We start from the raw sequence: 22,116 nt of genomic DNA, 5'->3' as shown, positions 1-22,116 counted from the left end.
AGATTTCATCCAGGAATACACAAAATTTAAACCAGGAAAGACAGAAAGGCTGTTGCTGAACTTTTTATCAATAAAAAATAGTCAAGCAAAAAAATTATAACCCAGTAATGTTTTCCTTCTTCTATTTTGCTAATACTTTTTAACTTTTTAATGTTAAAAACTAAAAGGAGAAACTCGTACTTGTGATTACACATCTTAGGTTTGAAAAGTGTGGGGGAAACAACACATATCCATTAACTTTTCATACTAAACTAGAACTTTAGTGCATATTTCTTTCATGAATATACGTTGGATACAACACCCTTCTCCCATCCCAAGCACACCTCTCCCAGTGGAAAAGGCCTAAGACATTGATCTGAATAACTAGGGGGAATTCTTAGAGATGTGGGGACCAGGAACCTATTGTTCATGTGTGTAGGATTGTAGAACAGAAAGGAAAAAGAAAAAGGATAATAATGATTCCTTTTCAATGTCTCTTTAGCAGAAAGGCAGATTTCCCAGTGCAAGCATCTGCCAGAATGCTAAGTTTTTTTAAATTGAACTTAAAAGGTTATCATATATAGTAGAGCACAGGGATAGCAAATAAACACTATTTGCTCTCTTCTGAGCTACACCAACCATTTATTGCCAATCTACTCCTATAAATTTTAGAATTCTTCATGATACACAGATCCAACCAACTACCAATTGTTCAGTGCTGACCTGATTTGCATTCTCTTGCTTATATTCTCTCAGTCAAAATCCAAGGGACTTTGAAATCTGAAAGATCTAGATTTGAATCCAGAAATCCAAATCTACCATTTTGTTCTTAAATAAGTTACTTAATGTCTCTGAACCTCAGTTTTCTAATCTAATGGAGATAACAGAAATAAAGGATTGGTTGTAAAAATTATCCAGTATTTGGCACATAGCTAATATTCAATAACCAGCAATTATCACATTCAGTAAGTTTTGATCATATATTTTAATATTACTTTGAAACAAACATGTAAAATTATAAGAAATAAGTCAGATATTACATGGATAACTTATTACTATAATTTCTTAAAAAATACAATTTGCATTCACTTCTTAGTTTAACAGAAGTGGGAAACTTAGAAGCTTTTTAATTCTAAATTTCTACTTTGAACCATAAATAGATTATACAAATTACCATAATAAAGCTTAAAGAAGTTCTAAATTTAAAAAATTTAAAAATTTGTGTGAAATTTAATTAACTATACTTACCTCTCGTAATGTAACCAAAGTTTTTATATCAATAGTTGCTCTTTTCACAAGCTCTTTATTTTCTTTCTCTAATTCTTTCAGACGAATGCAGGATTCTTTATAAATACCAATCTCTTTGAAAAGGGTTTTGTTTTCTTTTTCCAAATTTCCAATTTTCACATTATTTTCTTCTAATGTGGTATCTTTTATTTCTGCTTGTTGCCGGAGTCTCTTATTTTCCTTCTCCAGTTGTTTTTTATCCTTTTCCAGTTGAGAAGTCTCTTGCTCTAATGATTTATTTTCTTTTTCCAGCTGTTCTAGTCTTTTGCTAGATATTTTTAACTCTTCTAGGTTTTTCTGCAATGTTTGATTTTCCATCTCTAAGTCCTGTAGCTCACTTTCCAATTGTTGGATTTTTTTATTGCTGTTTTCAAGAGCTTTCTGTAGCCTTTGATTTTCTGTATCTAAACCCTGATAACTAACTTCTAAGCGTTCTGTTTTCTTGAAAGATGCTTTCATGAGCTCTAAACCTTTCTTAAGTTGTTCTTTTTCACTTTCCAGTTCTTTATTCTCTAGTTGTAGCTGAGCCATCTTCATGCTTGCACACTTCAAAGATTCCACACTCCTTCGAAGTTCTAAGTTTTCCTCATCAAGCTGGGAATTCTCTTTTTCCAGGGATTCCAACTGAAAAGTGAGGTTTTTAAAGCTATCCAGTGTTTTTTTAAACTTCCTATTTTCTCTTTCTAGCTCTGAATTTTCTTGTTCTAAGGCCTCAATTTTTTCACAAGTAATTTTTAAATTGGTTATCTTTTTCTGTAACAGTTCATTTTCTTTTTCAAGATGATGCAACTCATTTTCAAGTTCTTCTGCTCTTTCTCCTTTTTCTTTATAATGTTCCAATTCTTTTCTGATTTGCCTTTTTTCAAATTCAGTCTTGCTTAGCTTGCTACTTGTTTCTTTGATAGATTCATGGAGAATTTTGTTTTCTTTTTCAATGTCTTTCACCCTTGCTTCAGCACTTATCTGGGAGCGCTGCCTTAAGGAGGACACAGTTTGATTCAGATGTTCATTTTCCTGTTCTAATATTTTAATCTAATTTAGTAAAAAAAAAAAAAAGAAGAAAATTTAAAACTTAATGGAACATGAACTAAATATTTTAAAATTACATAGTTTTCCTCCTCCAAAAACTAGCAGGGAAATCAGATCATAAAAAGGTGCTAAAATTGTCTATTTTAATTTCAATTCTGACAAATATTTACTGAGAGATGACCACGTACATGTACTGCCAGGTCTTTAAATTTCATATCTTTAGGGAGTCCGAAATGTATAGAAATGGTTAACAGAGATGAATATTAACCAAAATGATCTTCAGATTATATAGTGGTGATATGTTTCAAATTCAAATATGAGTCTAGATGAAATGTATACACATATCTCCTTGAAGATACATGTTTTTACATTCATTCAAAAAATTTCACAATGCATATATACAGGAAGACCTCAGTAAATACAGTATTTGCTCTATTCTATGTGTAGATGTGTGTGTATATATATGTGTGTGTGTGTATTTGTGTGTATTCATTTCCTAAAAGAATTCTAATTTGGAAACATCAAAATAACAATATCCCTGGTACATTTAAAAACTAAAACATCCAATTTATAGTATGGTCTATTATAATGGTAAAGGTTCTTAAAATTCAGTGTGTTAAACAATCAATTCCGAGAAACTTGTAAAAATAGAGATTCATGCTTAGCTCTAGAATTTTTGTTCCATAGCTCTATGGAAATGCGTATTTTTACAGGTGACCTAAGGACTAACCCTGGGGTTCAGATGGTAGAGAGTCTCCCCTGCAATGCAGGAGACATGGTTCAATCCCTGGGTCGGGAAGATCCCCTGGAGAAGTAGATGGCAGCCCACTCCAGTATTCTTGCCTGGAAAATCCCATGGACAGAGGAACCTGGCAGGCTACAGTCTACAGGGTCACAAAGAGTTGGACATGACTGAGCAACTAACACTTTCACTTTGAGGGCTATAGCTCGATAATATTTAGAAGTAAATAATTTTACTTCTAAAAATTAGAAATTTTAAAACAGCCAGTTATTTAATCTATTTGATTCTCAGTTTCTTCAAGCATAACATGTGAATGACCAATAAAACTTGAGAGCAAGTATGAAAATATACAGAACAGTTGCTGCCACCACTTCAGTGGGATCAGAGTAGAGCTGCACTTCATCCCAATTTCATTCGGGGCCTTTAATATCTGCAGTCTCATTCCACTGACACTTGAAAACCAATTCATGCACAGGTACCATGAAATTTTATATCAGATAATTATTAAGCACACTGACAATTTAAAAAATTCTAAGTTTTCTCTTCAACTTTTCAACAATGCATGGGATAGAAAATGAGGTAAAACTATAGTCACTTTAAAATCTAAAAATTTCTAAAATATTTCATTTAATGTTATTATGAAGATTTTACTTGCACAAACTTTAAAATAACTTTTGTTAATAAGTTTTAAGATATGTTGCTTAATAAAAAAATTTATGAACCTGTCTCTCTGAATTTTCTCGAAGTGTTTCAATCGTTTTTTCAAGCTGAGCTTTTTCCTTCATTAGATCCTTGCTTAAATTCTGACAATTCTGAAGACTTTGCTTTTCTTGAATAATCTCATTTTCAAGGATTTCAACCTGGTGAAAATGAAATCACAAAAAAATATATCATTAGTATTTCAAAATAGTGGAAGCATGTAAAAACAAAAGCTAATCACTGAATAAAGGGTAGAAAACAATTTTAATACTCAAATAGTGAAATTTAAGAATTTCATAGAAAAATTCAAGTAGTATTTCAAGATAATTTTAGCAGCTATCTAAAATATACAGACATGATTATCTTTCTTGTCCTCTGCATCTCTGAAGGCAAATTTCCACTTCTAAACACAAACACAAATACAATTGCATACATACACACATGCCACATGAAGAATACACAAAACATACTGAAAAAACTCCCTTGGATTTGTAAAACGCAAATTTAATTAGTCAAGGAATTTAGTGCACAAGAAGGAAAAGATGAGAAAATGAGACGAGAAGGAACTTGGGTTAAAAAGAGAAAAAAAGGAGACTACTAGAGAAAAAAAGATTTGAGCAAAACTCTAGCAAAGTATGAGGTTAACAAGTATGAAAAAGCAAATTCAACTTCAAAATATGCCATACTAGTGATTTCCCCATTATTATATAACATATTCAAACCAGGTAACCAAAAACAAAAAAAGAAAGAAAGATTAAGGCATATAAAACATTCCACTTCACGTTTAAATATTACCTAAATCCTTGTAACAACAGTAAGAAACTCTAAGAAGTAATATTAATATCTCAAAAGCATAAAGTCACAAATCTTATTCAATAATTCACATTAAGTTTACACAATCAGGAACCTGTAAGCTATTAATAACTAATCTGGTTCTCACATTACATACTGAAATATATGGACAGTATTTATTTAATTAAACTCATTTCCTGTATTAATGGAATTCAAATGAAACATTCAGTTTACAAAAGATATACAAAGAATTAATCAAAAACTGCTGGAATCACTAATTTACTAATTAGACTTTAAAGTTAATTTCAAAATCAAAATTCCAGATTTATAGTGGCGGCAAAAATAAAACCACTCCAAGTTCTAAATGGCCACTTCTATTTTAACACTATATTCATTGTGAAATGCTTATTTGGTTAATGAATTAAAGATGATGCAAAGAATGTTTTAAAAGACAAAAAATATTTCAAGGAAATCAAAATGTCTATCTGCATTATCTAAGGCAGTGGTTCTCATGGCATGGTTCCACAATAGCAGGATGAGTCTCACCTAGGAACTTCTTGGAAATGAGAATTCTTATCCACCATAGCCCTACCACATTAGAAACTCTGGGCATGAGGCTCAGCAATCCATATCTTAATAAGTGCTGAAGGTTACTGTGATGAATACCTTCCTATTCAAAGCTACTGGTCTAAAAACTAGGCAGATTTTCATAACCAAATCTAGAAACCGAGAATCCAAAGGAAAAACTAGACATGGCTGACACATGTAGAAGAATATTTATTACAGCATATTTTTCAGCGACCAAGAACTGGAAACAAAAGTGAAAGCACATTTTGAAGGGTATACATGATGGAGGGTATTCAAGATAAAAATATCATGTACGTCTTTATAATACGACTCCAGTACTTTGGCCACCTCATGCGAAGAGCTGACTCATTGGAAAAGACTCTGATGCTGGGAGGGATTGGGGGCAGGAGGAGAAGGGGACGACAGAGGATGAGATGGCTGGATGGCATCACTAACTTGATGGACGTGAGTCTGAGTGAACTCCGGGAGATGGTGATGGACAGGGAGGCCTGGTGTGCTGCAATTCATGGGGTTGCAAAGAATCAGACACAACTGAGCGACTGAACTGAACTGATACTGTGTGTATGTGTTTGTGTAGGTAGAAAGATATGCACAAATAAATTACTTGGTCTAACTGTCCCACAACAGGAAAATAAGAGTATCTCAGAGATATTGCAAGTTTGGATCCAGACCACTGCAATAAAGTAAGTATCGCAATTAAATGAGTCAAATGAATATTCTAAAATCTATGTTTATCCCACACTGTAGTCTATTAAGTGTGCCATACCATTATGTCTAAAAAAACAATGTACATACCTTCATTAAAAATTCACTGCTAAAAAAAAGTTAACCATCACCTGAGCCTTCAGCAAGTTTTAATCTTGTTGGGGGAGTGTCTTGCCTAGATGTTGATGGCTGCTGACTGATCAGGGTAGTGGTTGCTGAAGGCTGGGATGGCTATGTAATTTCTTAAAATAAAACAATAAAGTCTGCTCTGTCAGCTGACTCTTTCTTTCATGAACAATTTCTCTGTAGCATGCAAGGCTACAAAAACTTTTTTTTTCAAAATTGGAGTCACTTCTCTTAAACACAGCCACTGTTTTATCAGCTTTATGTAATATTCTAAGTCCTCTGTTGATATTTCAACCATCTCCACAACATCTTTAACAGTAGACTCTGTCTCAAGAAACTTTCTTTACTCATGCACAAGAAGTAACTCCTAATCCATTTATAGCTGTATCATGAGATTGCAACAAATCAATCATATCTTCAAGCTCCATTTCTAGTTCTGGTTCTCTTGCTAATTCCTCCACATCTGCAATTACTTCCTCCACTGAAGCCTCTAAGTCATCCATGAGGGGTAGAATCAACTTCTTCCAAACACCTGTTAACGTTATTTTTAACTCTTCCCATGAATCACGAATGTTCTTAATGGCATCTAGACTGCTAAGTTCTTTTCAGAAGGTTTTCAACTGACTTTGCCCAGATCCATCAGAGGAATCACTTTTGATGGCAGCTACAGCCTTACAAAATAAAGAGTAAGACTTCAAAGTCAACTTACTCTTTAATCTATGGGCCACAGAATGGATATTGTGTTAGTAAGCACGGAACAACATGAATCTCAATCCTAAGTCTCTAACAGAGCTCTTGGGGATCAGGTACACTGTCAATGAGCAGTCATATTTTGAAAGAAATTTTTGTTTGAGCAGTAGACCTCACAAGTGGGCTTAGAATAGTCAATAAGCCATACTGTAAACAGATATGTTGTCATCCAGGCTTTGTTGTTCCATCAAGAGAGTACAGGGAAAGTAAGTATAGAGAACAGATTAAGCAGAATTCTTAAGGGCCCTAGGATTTTTGAAATTGTAAATGACCACTGACTTCAAGTCACCAGCTTCATTAGCCTCTAACAAGAGAGTCAGCCTGTCCTTTAAAGAAGAAAAAATTATTTACTTGGCTATGCCAGGTCTTAGTTGTGGCATGCGGGATCTTTAGCTGTGGCATGCGGGATCTAGTTCCCTGACCAGGAATCAAGCCTAGGCCCCCTGCATTGGGAGTGTGGAGTCTTAGCCACTGGGACCACCAGGGAAGAAACCTGTCCTTTGAAGCTTTGAACCTAGGCATTAATTAAACTCTTCCAGCTATGAAGTCCTAGATGGAATCTTGTTCCAATAGAAGGTCGTTTGTCTACACTAAAAATCTAGTTTAGTGTAGTCACCGTAATTGTATCTTCTGGAAAACTAAATACAGCTTCTACATTAGTACATGTTGTACTTTTATGTTACGGAAACCTCTCTCCTTCAACCTCACAAACCAACCTCTAAAAGATTAAAAGTTTTCTTCTGAAGCTTCCTCACCTCTCTCAGCCTTCACAGAATTGAAGAGAGGGCCTAGCTCTGGATTAGGCTTTGGCTTAAAGGAATGCTATGGCTGGCATGTCTTCTATCCAGACCACTAAGACCTTCTCCATATCAGCAATAATGCTCTCTCATTTTCCTATCATTCAAAGTTCACTGAAAGTACTTTTAACTCAAGAACCTCTCTGCATGCACATCTTGGCTGACTGGTGTAGGCAGCCTACCTTTCAGCCTATCTCAGCTTTCAATACTCCTTCCTCACTGTTCTTAATCATTTCTAGCTTGTGATCCGATTGTGAGAGTGAGAGATGTGCAACTACTCCTTTCACTTGAACACATACAGGTCACTCTAGGGTTATTAGTTGCTAATTTCAATACTGTTGTGTCTCAGGGAATAGGGAGGTACAAGGAGAGGGAGAGAGATGGGGAAATCACCAGTCAGTGGAGAAGCTGGAACACCACATCACTTGATTAAGTTCACTGTCTTATATGGGTGCAGTCTATGCCACCCAAACACAATTAAAATACTAACATCAAAGATCATTGACAGAGATCACCATGCTATGCTATGCTATGCTAAGTCACTTCAGTCGTGTCTGACTCTGTGTGACCCCATAGACGGCAGCCACCAGGGTCCCCTGTCCCTGGGATTCTCCAGGCAAGAACACTGGAGTGGGTTGCCATTTCCTTCTCCAATGCATGAAAGTGAAAAGTGAAAGCGAAGTCGCTCAGTCATGTCTGACTCTTAGCGACCCCATGGACTGCAGCCTACCAGGTTCCTCCATCCATGGGATTTCTGACAGAGATCACCATAACAAATACAATAACAATGAAAGAGTTTGAAATATTGTGAGAATCACCAAAATGTGACACAGAGACATGAAGTAATAGCAAACGCTATTAGAAAAATAGTGCTGAGAGACTTGTTTGAAGCAGGGTTGCCTCAAACTTTCAAGTTGTAAAAAACAACAACAGCAATTACCTGTGAGTGCGATAAAAGTATTATGCAAGAAAATAAGGTATGCTTGTTATTTCTTTTCAAAGTCTACTTAAATTCAGGTTTCATAATCCCTAAACTGTGGCCTCTAAATACCACTGTTGACTAAAAGAAAGAAGGGCTTTTTAGAGAAATGGCTGTGTCCAGGTCTGAAGCAGGAATGTTTCAAAAGAACCTAGAACACGCTGTCACAGCAGAAAGCAAGGAAGCTCTCCAGGAGTGCTTAGGTCATGTCATAAGGATTCAGGTAGCGGCTTAAAAAGAGTTGGGAGGGTAAGAAAAATACAATGTATTAAAATACATCAAATATTTTTAAATTTGTGAGTTTATTATGACACCACAACAAACTCAATAATTATCTCAGGAGGATATGAGAGAACCAATTAATTACTAGGAAACTGGTAAATTAAGGACAAGAATCAAACATTCATCCCACTTAACCCACCCTAAGAGTTGTTCCTCCAAGTAACTAACAGTGGTTTATTTTTAACCCAGTATTTTTTTTAAAAAAAAGTTTTCCTTACAGAAACACTCTAGCTACCAAATAAAGAACGGATGATATAATATCAGGATTTTGTACCCTCTGATTAATTAAGGGATCTAAACCAATGATTTTCTATGACTACAAACATCACTTTCTTCAACAGAAAAACTACTAGGAAACAAGAGTAAATCTATAGACTAAAACAGACTTAAGGGACACATCAACAGATTGAACATACCAATCTTATTTGGATTTATATTTAAAAAATATTTGAATATACTTATATTCAAAAAATATTAAAAAATTTTTTTAAATTTTATTTTATTTTAACTTTACAATATTGTATTGGTTTTGCCATATACCAAAATGAATCCGCCACAGGTATACATACATGTGTTCCCCATCCTGAACCCTCCTCCCTCCCCATACCATCCCTCTGGGTCGTCCCAGTGCACCAGCCCCAAGCATCTGCTGATCAAAAGCTATAATTTTTTAAGTGTGATATCATCACTGTTCTTTTTTAAAATTCCTTTTTAGAAATTTATACAGAGATATTTATTGGTAAAACACTACCATGTCTAGGACTCACTTCAAAATTATCTGGTGGTTGCACGGAGAGTATCAAGGGTAGAAGTAAGATTAGTTGTGAGATAATAACTGTTGAGTCTAAGAATGCATTCACTTCATATTTATATAAGTTTGAAATCTATATAATCAGTTAAAATAATATTGAGGGTACAATAAAAGTTGTAAAATAAATGTTCTATCTAAACACTATTTATTTATACTTTTACATATATCTTTTTTACATTATATTGAAAATTAATTTTTATACCTTCTTACTTAGTCTTTGATTTTCTTTTTCAATTTTCAGGATTTTGGAGGTGGTGCCTTCAGCAGAATCCATAGTACTCCGAAGCTCTTCTACAGTTTTTGTCAAACTCTGATTTTCCATCTCCAACTTCAACAATCTACTTGATGTCAATTCATTCACCTCATGGCCCAAGGATTTTTGTGGTGCTGTAATATTGAAAAATATGACACTGGTAAAACTATGCTTACTCTTCACTATTTAAAATATTTAGTGTAAATACACTAAATCATCTGATCCTTAACTTTATAAAAAATTAATAAAGTTATACAAGATAGACACAATGAAAAAAGAGAGATAAATACAGGTAAATCTTTAAATTCTAAAGCATTCAGAAGTGGGGGCTTTCCTGGTAAAGTGGTAAAGAACCCGCCTGCAATGCAGGAGACGCAGGAGATGAGGGTTCAGTCCCTGGGTCGGGAAGATGCCCTGGAGAAGGAAATGGCAACCCACTCCAGTATTCTTGCCTGGAGAATCCCATGAACAGAGGAGCCTGGTTACAGTCCATAGGGTCGCAAAGAGTCAGACACAACTGAAGCGACTTAGCATACACACACATATACGCATCCACAAGCATTCTAGTGGGAAAAAAAGTACAAAATTTAGACTGAAGTGACTAGACTTTTAGTCCTAATTCCATGAGAAAGCAACTTTAACCTCAATGAATCTTAGGTTACTTGGACCAAATATAGTTACTATCCTGTGTATCTAACAGAGTCACTGTGTGACTCAAATAAGTATAAAGCATATTCTATGCCACACCTTCAAAGATTAAAAAAGAAAAACAGTTTGAAGGGGAAAAAAACTCCCAATCTGATTCTGAGAAAGGCGAGACAGTACTATACACAGGTCACTTCAAAAAAGTCTTTCTCTAAATGAAGGATCTAGCTAATTAAGTATAAAGAGCAACATGCAGTCCATTTTGCCAATGGAAATCATCTTTCTAAGCAGCTTTTGGAATTATTTTTTTTAATATAAGAAAACTCAGTTTCAACTTCTGGAAACGTTTTCCAGTAAGCCAAAAATAATTATTTTCTAATAACTGTATGACAGACTCATTAAATATTTTGAAGATATATTAGGATTCACAAAAGAAATATGACACTTAGAGTTTATTTTGAAATCCTAGATTTCAGGAAAGGAAATGAACAGAAATACAGGAGGGCATTTCTAGGTCTGTCTACTTTGTGTATGTTTGAAATCCTCCATCATAAAAACCAAACACACACACACACACACAAACCATGTATCCCCACAAGTTATATGTTCTTTTTTAAAAATCAGATAGAGTAAAATATCTCCTAGGATTTAAGAAAGCCTTAATTCTTATTTCAAGTTTTTGTTCTAGTCAGCACACACTCTTAATCTTTTATTAAAAGCTGGTATCATAGATAGTCACTGACTTCATAAATGTTATTAGTTGTCCATGTCTTCTTAAGTAAAACTCATTTCAATTAAACAAGATTAGGCTACAAAACATGATATGCCTTAATAAAACTTTCAATACTACGTGCTTCAAAGAAACTTCAAGCCATCCTACAGAGAATAAAAAGGATGCATACAACACATTTTTAACATGGGAGAATGTCTGTGTTATATTTTGGACGAAAAAAGGAACCCTGACTGTACATAAACACTGATGATGATATATAAAATAAATGTGTGTGTAGAAAAATTCTAGAAGCAAATTTTGTGAAATGTAAAAGTCAAGAAATTATTAATGACTTTGATTTCCTTTACATTTTTCACATTCAACAAATTTTCTAGAAAGTTCCTTGTATAGTTAAAAAAAAAACTACACTATACTAATATTCTGTTCTATGACTGCAGCAAAACTGATATAATAATAATAAAAGACTCAAATGCTATTTACAAGGTGTTCTAAAGAGCTTCATTAACAAATTCAACCCTCACAACAACCCAACCAGATAGTCCTTACTATTACTGTCCCTACCTAACAGCCGAGAAAACTCCTAACAGTGTAATTTTAACTACTTGAGTAGTTCAGTACAGTTGCTCAGTCGTGTCCAACTCATTGAACCACATGAACCCCATGAACCACACCATGCCAGGCCTCCGTGTCCATCACCAACTCCTGGAGTCCACCAAACCCATGTCCATTGAGTCGGTAATGCCATCCAACCATCTCATCCTCTGTCGTCCCCTTCTCCTCCTGCCCTCAATCTTTCCTAGCATCAGGGTCTTTTCTAATGAGTCAGCTCTTCACATGAGGTGGCTGAAGTATTGGAGTTTTGGCTTCAGCATCAGTCCTACCAAAGAACACCCAGGACTGATCTCCGTTAGGATGGACTGGTTGGATCTCCTTGCAGTCCAAGGGACTTTAAAGAGTCTTCTCCAACACCACAGGTCAAAAGTATCAATTCTTTGGCACTCAGCTTTCTTCACAGTCCAACTCTCACATCCATACATGACCACTGGAAAAACCATAGCCTTGATTAGATGGACCTTTGTTGACAAAGTAATGTCTCTGCTTTTTAATATGCTGTCTAGGTTGGTCATAACTTTCTTTCCAAGGAGTAAGCGTCTTTTAATTTCATGGCTGCAATCACCATCTACAGTGATTTTGGAGACCAGAAAAATAGTCAGCCACTGTTTCCCCATCTATTTGCCATGAAGTGATGGGACCGGATGCCATGATCTTAGTTTTCTGAAGTTGAGCTTTAAGCCAACTTTTCACTCTTCTCTTTCACTTTCATCAAGAGGCTCTTTAGTTCTTCTTCACTTTCTGCCATAAGGGTGGTATCATCTGGATATCTGAGGTTATTGATTTTCTCCCAGCAATCTTGATTCCAGCTTGTGCTTCCTCCAGCCCAGAGTTTCTCATGATGTACTCTGCATAGAAATTAAATAAGCAGGGTGACAATATACAGCCTTGACGTCCTCCTTTTCCTATTTGGAACCAGTGTGTTGTTCCATGTTCAGTTCTAACTGTTGCTTCCTAACTTGCATACAGGTTTCACAAGAGGCAGGTGAGGTGGTCTGGTATTCCCATCTCCTTCAGAATTTTCCTCAGTTTCTTGTGATCCACACAGTCAAAGGCTTTGGCATAGTCAATAAAGCAGAAATAGATGTTTTTCTGAACTCTCTTGCTTTTTCCATGATCCAGAGGATGTTGGCAACTTGATCTCTGGTTCCTCTGCCTTTTCTAAAACCAGCTTGAACATCTGGAAGTTCACAGTTCACGTACTGCTGAAGCCTGGCTTGGAGAATTTTGAGCATTACTTTTCTACCGTGTGAGATGAGTGCAATTGTGCGGTAGTTTGAGCAATCTTTGGCATTGCCTTTCTTTGGGACTGGAATGAAAATGGACCTTTTCCAGTCCTGTGGCCACTGCTGAGTTTTCCAAATTTGTTGGCATATTGAACGCAGTAGAAAACATTTAAATCTGAATTGTTTTCTTTGTAACTCCATTCACATGGAATACAATTAAAAAGTTCCACAAATGTTTTATGTAACACCTCTTGGCAAGTTCACTGGCTGAATATCATCACTTACTATCAAGTCAATTTACATGAGGTCCTAGAACTTGGAATTAGGTTCCCAAGTGTAAAATTAGGAAAAGCCTATTCTAAAGGAGATCAGCCCTGGGTGTTCTTTGGAAGGAATGATGCTAAAGCTGAAACTCCAGTACTTTGGCCACCTCATGCGAAGAGTTGACTCATTGGAAAAGACTCTGATGCTGGGAGGGATTGGGGGCAGGAGGAGAAGGGGACGACAGAGGATGAGATGGCTGGATGGCATCACTGACTTGATGGACGTGAGTCTGAGTGAACTCCGGGTGTTGGTTATGAACAGGGAGGCCTGGCGTGCTGCGATTCATGGGGTTGCAAAGAGTCGAACACTACTGAGCGACTGAACTGAACTGAACAGTAATAAATATGACAAGTCATCTGCAGAAGTTACCATTTTTAAGCACCAAGCTATAAGCTCTTAGAGCCTGGTACAATAAAATAGGTATAATAACATAAATACTGGGTAACTGAGGAATTAGGGAACCAGTCTAATTCAAATAAATGTGACTGGGGTATAATTTCAATAAAGTTTTAACACAAAAGGCCACATTCTATGTGTGTGTCCAGCTTTAATAAAGAGAACAAGTTAATGTGGAGGCAGAGACATAGAGCCAAAAGTTAAATATTTATCTGAGGTCTTTTATTACCTCCCAAGTATAAGTGGGCTTGAGCAACTGGTAAGTATAATCCTAAAATGGCGATGACACATATGGATGAAAGTTAACTGTAAAGATCCTTCAGTTGCTTTATTCTGGCTACATATTCACCAAAGAATATTCCCATTACATTCTGATGTCCTATTTAGGTTTGTCTACAGTCAAAGAACAGGTTGACCAGTAAATATGACTCTTCTGTTCTATTTAGTAGATGATTATATCTCTCAAAATACATTAATAAACTGATACCCCCACTTCTTGGGATATTAACATGAAATAGTGCCTAAACAATGGATCAAATCTGTTACTGCACTCAAAGTTGAGCTGTAAGACACGCAGAGAAAAGGATAAAACTCAGAATTGTGGAAATTAATATATTCTTTGGTGAAATCCTATCTAGGGAGATATCTGGTCTTTTGAGACATTTCCACTCAAGGAAAATAAAGAACAGTAAGAAAATATCCAAAAATGTAAGCATAAATGTGATTTATTCATTCATCCATTTAAATAAAACAGTATCAGAAATACCTTCAGAAAGTTCACTAGTTCTAGATATTTGTTCCAGTTCCCAGCCAAGATGTAATGATTCGTCCATACTTTGCTTCTGTGCCATTTCCAAAGTCATATTTTCTTCCATTAGTTCTTCAATCTTTTTTCTATCCATATCACGTTCCTTTTTTATTGGCAGAGTAGGGAGAGAAAAGAAAGCTAAGAAACTGTACAATTTCAAGCTGATATTGTATTACTTTATAACTTTCAATTATCAGAAACTGTATGAGTTAAATTTTGAGTTCCTTAAAATTTTTACAATTTGAAGCTCTTGATAATAATTATAATTATTATTGCTGGTCATTCAACTGATCAGTTGTCTGACCTCCTTTTAAAGTGATTTTTGGGGACACTGAAAACACTTCTTCATAGTCATTATATTGTTCTAGTCACATAACAAATGACTTCCAATCCAATGCTAAATTTTAGCGATAGTTGTATTTCTATAGTCTAAAAAAATGTTTAACAATAGCTTATTAGGGTTTTCTGAAAAGAAGTAGAAAAATTAATAAATAATACCCCTTTGTAATAAAGGCAGAAATTTCTACTACTCCTGAACTTACATAAAATCAGGAGCATCTAATTTATTTAGTTCTCACTTTTCTGTTAAGACCTTAAGGACACTAGCCATCCTTATCACTATAGGGAAATCAGATGAATCTTAGAATTTTTACTTAGAAGCTATGTAATGGATCTACCTTATACACTTACCATTTCCATATCATGCAGTTTAGCTTTCAGTTGTAAATTCTCTTTTTCTAATTCATGCAATTTATCAGAACGAGCTCGAGTTCCTTCTAATTGGTCTTCCAACATGGTTTTTGTTTCCAATAAAACTTGATTGTCTTCTTTTAATTCCTATAAAAATTTCAAGTAGGCATTATTGGTCACAAATATGTTAATATGAGAATTTTTAAAGTTCTGAAACATAAAAATTCTTTTTTAAAAAATAAAGACATTAAGCTATCTTTATCAACAGGTCTATGCAAGAGTAAAGGTACTGAGTAACAAATATAGTTGGTTTTATTTTATTTCCCAGAATTTAAATTATTATGTAAACAGGGGAGGGAGATGGAAGTTTCAAAAGGGAGGGGATATATGTGTAGAGTTGACTCATTGGAAAAGACTCTGATGCTGGGAGGGATTGGGGGCAGGAGGAGAAGGGGACGACAGAGGATGAGATGGCTGGATGGCACCACCGACTCGATGGACATGAGTCTGAGTGAACTCCAGGAGTTGGTGATGGACAGGGAGGCCTGGCGTGGTGCGATTCCTTTGCGTGTCGCAAAGAGTCGGACACGACTGAGTGACTAAACTGAACTGAACTTATGACTGATTCATGTTGAGGTTTGACAGAAAACAGCAAAATTCTGTAAAGCAATTATCCTTCAATAAAAAATAAATTAATTAAAAAATTGTGTAAACAAATACTCAGCACCTATATTAGGATGTGTACTACTACTATAATTTCACATGAAATTGTCAGGGTATATTTAAATTCCTAAGTCACAAGGATAAGGAACTCATATAAGTAGTCTAGATTTTTAAGATGCAAATCTACATAGAACTGGGGCTTAATTTATTTAATAAAATAGATTTAAGTTTCTCTCTACTTGAAAGTGAAGAGTTTGGGGTTTTGAGTAAAATACCAAGACTACAATCAATATTCAAGTAAATCATAAACCAAGGCTTTATCAAAAAATACTTTGCATAAACCTCTTAAAATTCCTATGTATGTTTTGAAGACATATTCACAAATCTATATTGCTAAGTTATATGCCTACCGTTTATAAGCTGGTCAAGCAAAAGTATATTAAAACAATGGCACACATGAGGACCCTTGAATAGTCCTACACATGCACCCATTTAAAAAAGTATTAAAAGAATTAACAAGCAGCTTGTCCTTGCACTCTATTGGGTCTATTTTCTGGTAACATTCAGGCTAAGTTTTAACTTTCTCTTACAATGTTTTCACTTGATATTGCAAACTCCTTCTTTCATATCCCCATACTGAAACTGATGAAAATCTCCTCTATTTACAAAGAAGAAATCACTGAGAAAGGAAAAAAGAACGCAAGAAGCAAAGATTTTCAAATTCTTGCTATCAAATTCAACTTTATGTTACATAGAATTGCAACCATTAAATAATAAAAATTGCTTTTCTTCGAACTTGTTCATATAAAGAGACAACTGACATTGGGGAGGTGAAGGAAGAGAGAGGAGAAGAGGAAGACAGATACTGATTTTGCTTTCATTGATCCTAATTTAGTAGTCTGAGTTGAGCAGCAATCAGAAGCATTCACTTCTAGGCATGAATTTAAAATTAGGAGAGGCATATATACTTTATTTTAACTTCCAAGTCTTCCCTACCTGTAATGCTAATTAAACAAAGGAATGAAATAAAACCTCCAATGAGTAGCGACCAAAAATTCCTTTTGACAAGTCTAAACAATATGCTGATCTATCATAAAGTAATCACCTGATGGTATTACAGTTTGCTCAGTGTTAATCACCTGATGGTATTACAGTTTGCTCAATGTTTCAAGAGTTCTTTACATTTATTAAAATGCATTTTAAATGCATTTTGAAAAATTGTAACACTTTTCAAGAAAAAAATTGTGAATTGTTTAAATTATGCAACATACCTCAACTCTTGCCTTATAAAATTCAATATCATGTAGTCTCTCTTTGTATCTGCTGACTTCACTTTCAAGCTTATCAACTCTGACGGCCTTCTCCCGAAGTGCATCTAATTCATCTCGATACATTCTTGCAGAACGAGCATCCGAAAGCAAATTCATGTTCTAAATATAAACACATACTAATATTTAAAATATTATTCTTTATTTTCAAATTGATAATGCTTAGGTTGTGCAATCTGATGAATTTACAAAAAAGCCCCAATTATTTCTGTCCTTTAAAAGTGTGAATTTTTATGGGATGAGGAAGCTGAGTGGTTAAGGAAACAGACTGCTAAAAGTGTGAATTTTCTGGTATAAATATTATACCTTATTTTTTTTAATGCAGATATATAAAGTCTTTTTTTTTAAACCAAGAGTAAGAAGTATTTTAAAAATATACACTTCTATACAAATATAAAAACACATGCATACATACAAGTTTTTATATATAATGTTCACTACTAAGATTGTAAAAAATACTCAGGACATTTTAAATTAAGTAAATCTCTTAACATAACTGTTTGCAACGAATTTAAGGTTAAAAGCTAACTTCAAAATATAAGATAGTAAAAATACAGACGAGGCAAACTACTACAAAAATTGATCATTAGTTACTTTAGAGAAATGTTTCTATCCAGATATGTTACCAAAATCCTGCTAAGTTTTTAAATACTTCCACATGAATGATTACTTGCATATGATTAGTATACACCTCTACATCATTTGAAATAAATATTAAAATACAAACTTTAAAAAGTCCTCTTGCAATCCTTTGAATAACTATAATTGAAGCATGATCCAGAGACATTTGTCGGTCCCTGAAAGCCTTCTGGGGAGTTCATCAGGTCAAAACTATTTTCATAATAATACTAAGACTGTACTTGCTGTTTCACTCTCATTCTCTCATGAGGGTACAGTGGAACTTTCCAGAGGCTACACAGATGGCATGTTATTAACTTAACAGACTGAATGCAGAAACAGATATGAGAATCTGGTAGTCTTCAATTAAGGGAGGCATTAAATAAAGAGATTTGCAAAAATATAAAAGATTACTATGCTTCTAATTTTTTTGTTGTTTTGGAAAATAATGGTTATTTAGTTGCCATACAATTTTTATGTTAACATGGAATGGGCTGAGTATTATTTTCAAATGAATTAATAAATATTTTTAAATTACTAGTTTAAATTTCAAATATAGTAAATTCCAGTAAAGGGAATTCACATTAAATAATCCTCATTAATTTTTAAGAGTAAAGAAGGGTCTTGAGACAAAAAAAGATTGAGAATCACTGTTTTAGATGGAACACAAAAAACCCTGCTACCAAGCAGTGAACAGCAGCCACAGCATATCTAAAACTAAAGGTTATGATCCCTAGATTCATTCACCTAGAAAGGTCCCAGGTTTATGATCCCACAACTGAAGCAACCCTGGAATTTAAAATGGCGGCTTAGGGGAAGTAAGGACAAGAAAGAATTTTCCAGCCTTATCCCAATCTATCATTTATGGCTTAAAGAAGACCTCTTGCACTACCTTCAAATGAAAACAAAACATTACAGAGTAATTAAAAGAAGCAAATTCTTAAATAGTCTTAGTTCATAATGAAAAAACACAAAACTTCAGAAAAAATAAAGACATTTTAAAAAGTGTAGGATCTACATGGTAGAAAAAGAGAAAAATTAAAATGCATTCTATTCTATGGAAGTTAACATAAAGCACCGTAAGAGAGCAGAGACTTAGGGAAACATACATAAGCAGCACAGTTTAGCAGTAGAGGTGTTCCAGCTGTCAAGTCCACAGAAGCCAATACATAAAAAAGGGAAACCTGGAACTGTCCTAGTCCTAAGAGGTTCCCTGAAATCTCAGCAAGGTTTGAATAGCACACTGATAGAGAAAAAAGAAAACTCCAAAGTTCTTTCCAGTTTTGATTTCTAGTTTTGGCTCTGGCATTTCTAAAGACAGAAACACTGAAAAAGTCATTATATTTCATTAAACCTCAGTAAGCAGTAAGGCAAATGTTGTAAATTATAAGGAGAAAACTCAATTTCCAATTGATATTATATAATGAAAGTTCCAGGTACAAACCTCTTGCTGCAGCCTTTTTAGCTCTATTTCCATTTGCTCTAGTTCTTGTTTACAGTCCAACAATTGTTCAGTCTTTTCCTCCCTGAAATGCAAAAAATATTTATTAAATAAAAAACTTTGTGCTTTGAAAACTATGATCATCTGAACTAATACAAATATACTATTATTATTAAATATCTAATTTAACATAATATTGGTCATGACCTCAAGCTGGGGAAAAAGACAAAGAAATTGGTATTAAGAATTTATATGGTTGGATGTCATCAGACTCACCCTTAAAGTTCTCCAAATGCTAATAACCTCAATGATTAATGTCCTCATAGTTCATAATGTAGCTTCTTTTTCTTCATCTCTTCTGTCATTTCCTGATTCCCATCTCCTTACTCTCTCTCCCTCTCTGTATTGTCACAGACAAATCAGCTGGAAGAGTTCTTAAGCAAGGCAATACTAGCTGGGTCTGAGACTTTAAGGGTCTCCAGACTATTTTCAATATTTACAATGACCTAAGGAAAATAATACAGTGCCACACAGATATGTAAAATCTTTGACTCTATTAGTTTCTACCCTGAAGTCTGGACACTTTTGTATTTCTCCTGTAACACTTTTTTCTTTTTACACTGTGTTCTAACTCCCATTTTCTATCTCTCCTTTAGAGCCAAGCTCCTCGAAATAAGTCTCCACTCATTATCTCTACTGTCCACCTTCTGTTCTTAAATAATAAAAAATAAATGTTCATTATGTAGAACAATCTGCTTTTGACATCTCATATGTGCTTATATTTAAGTTTTTTCACAGAGAAAATTTTTATTGAAGTACAGCTGATACACAATGTTATATAAGCTACAGGTTATTGTGATTCACAATTTTTAAAAGTTATACTCCATAAAATATTAGCTATATTTCCTGCATTGTACGACATATCCTTATTTTATACATAAATAAATATAGCTTATTTTATACATAAGTTTTACCTTTAATCCTCTACCTCTATATTGCCCCTCTCCACTCCCTCTTCCCACCAGTAATCACCTGCTTCCTGTATCTAAAAATCTGTTTTTCTTGTTACATTCAGTAGTTTTATTTTTTAGATTCCACATATAATTGGCATCATACAGCATTTGTCCTTGTCTGATTTATTTTACTTAGGATAACAACCTCCAAGTCCATCAGTGTTGTTTTATTCATTTGGCTGTGTTGAGTCTTAGCTGCTGCACGAGGGATCTTCATTCCATTGTGCAGGCTCTCTAGTTGTGGCCTGAGGGCTCTGGAGTGCAGGAGCTAAGTAGCTGCAGTGCACAGGCTTAGCTGCTCTGTGGCATGTGGGATCTTAGTTCCCTGACCAGGGATCAAACTTGTGTCCCCTAGATTTCAAGGCAGATTCTTAACAACTGGACCACCAGAGAAGTTCCATGTTTTTAAAATAGCAAATTTTATCCTTTTTATGACTGAGTAGCATACCATTCTCTCTCTCTCTCTCTCTCTCTCTATATATATATATTTTCTAGACATCTTCTTAATCTAATCATCTGTTGATGGACACTTAGGTTGCTTCCATATCATGGCAAGTATAAATAATGCTACTATGAACACTGGGGTACATGCATCTTTCTGAACACCACATTAACAAACTGATTAATAAAAACCATACGATCATCTCAGTAGGTGCAGAAAAAGCTTTTCACAAAACTCAATACTCATTTATGATTAAAAAAAAAAAACTCTGCAGAAAGTGGGCACAGAGAATAATAAACTATATCCAACAAACCCAGAACTAACATCAGACTCAACAGTGAAAAGCTGAACACATTTCCATTAAGATCAGGAACAAAAAACAATGCCCACTCTTGGCACTTTTATTCAACATAGTCCCAGCCACAGCAATTAGACAAGAAAAAGAAAAGGAATGCCAATTTAAAGGAGGAATAAAAACTGTCACTATCTGCAGATGACATACTACAGACGAAACTGAGCAAGACTCTGGCAGGTCCTTCCAGGTACAAATCTTTTTCGTCCCCCATTTCTTCTTTGTAGGAAATAGACTTCATTCAGCCTTCAGACTCCCTGAGATCTAAAGGGCAGATTCAAACAGCTGCTACTCACGGAAGGAAGGGAATGCAGAAACAGAGGAGGAGCAGCTGAGAAACAACAGTCCAGCAATAAAGCAGGGTTCTGGTTCTTCCTCAAGGAATATATGTAACAATATCTTTGAGCTTTTCTGCAGAACTAAGGCCTCCACTCAGGTGGAGAATGGTGCTCAGAGAATGGTTAAAAATTTAACCGTTTTAAAATGGTTAGTTTTAAATGTACAGTTCAGAAGCCTTAATTAATTTTACAATGTTAAACTATCACCCCTACTTATTCCCAAAAGTTTTTCCTCATCCTATTCAGAAATTCTATACTCATTAAGCAATAACTCTCCAATTTATTTTCTATCTCTCTCAATTTGCCCATAAAATATATTTCATTTAAGTGGAATTATTCAAATTTATCCTTTTATCTGGCTTATCTCACTTAGCAAGCTGAGATGGCTCATCTTATGGCTCATTCCATGGCTCATCCATGTTGCAGCAGCATATCAAAATTTCATTTTTTATGGCTGAATAATAATCCACTCATCTCACACGCTAGTAAAGTAATGCTAAAAATTCTCCAAGCCAGGCTTCAGCAATACGTGAACCGTGAACTTCCACATGTTCAAGCTGGTTTTAGAAAAGGCAGAGGAACCAGAGATCAAATTGCCAACATCCGCTAGATCATGGAAAAAGCAAGACAGTTCCAGAAAAACATCTATTTCTGCTTTATTGACTATG

At 34.8% G+C, this 22,116-nt stretch overlaps 1 protein-coding gene across 8 annotated transcripts in view; it reads right to left on the bottom strand.

Annotated features, from left to right (window-relative positions):
* CCDC88A (coiled-coil and HOOK domain protein 88A) overlaps window positions 1–22,116 on the bottom strand; it is a 118,818-nt gene that overhangs the window by 41,741 nt on the left and 54,961 nt on the right. For all 8 annotated transcript variants that reach the window (XM_086326828.1, XM_086326829.1, XM_086326830.1 and 5 more), the window contains exons 9-15: window positions 19,307–19,388; window positions 17,188–17,346; window positions 15,254–15,400; window positions 14,522–14,666; window positions 9,769–9,953; window positions 3,760–3,897; window positions 1,228–2,298 (exon numbers count right to left, since the gene is read on the bottom strand). In XM_086326828.1, the coding sequence (XP_086182954.1) occupies window positions 1,228–2,298; window positions 3,760–3,897; window positions 9,769–9,953; window positions 14,522–14,666; window positions 15,254–15,400; window positions 17,188–17,346; window positions 19,307–19,388 (1,927 nt within the window). The remainder of the gene's footprint in view (window positions 1–1,227; window positions 2,299–3,759; window positions 3,898–9,768; window positions 9,954–14,521; window positions 14,667–15,253; window positions 15,401–17,187; window positions 17,347–19,306; window positions 19,389–22,116) is intronic.

Source organism: Bos grunniens, chromosome 11, assembly GCF_055505025.1.
Source record: "Bos grunniens cultivar Pamir isolate PY7600 chromosome 11, Bosgru_T2T1.0, whole genome shotgun sequence".
Taxonomy (NCBI): Eukaryota; Metazoa; Chordata; class Mammalia; order Artiodactyla; family Bovidae; genus Bos; species Bos grunniens.
Note: the sequence above shows the minus strand (reverse complement) of the source record. Positions and strands in the feature narration are given on the sequence as shown.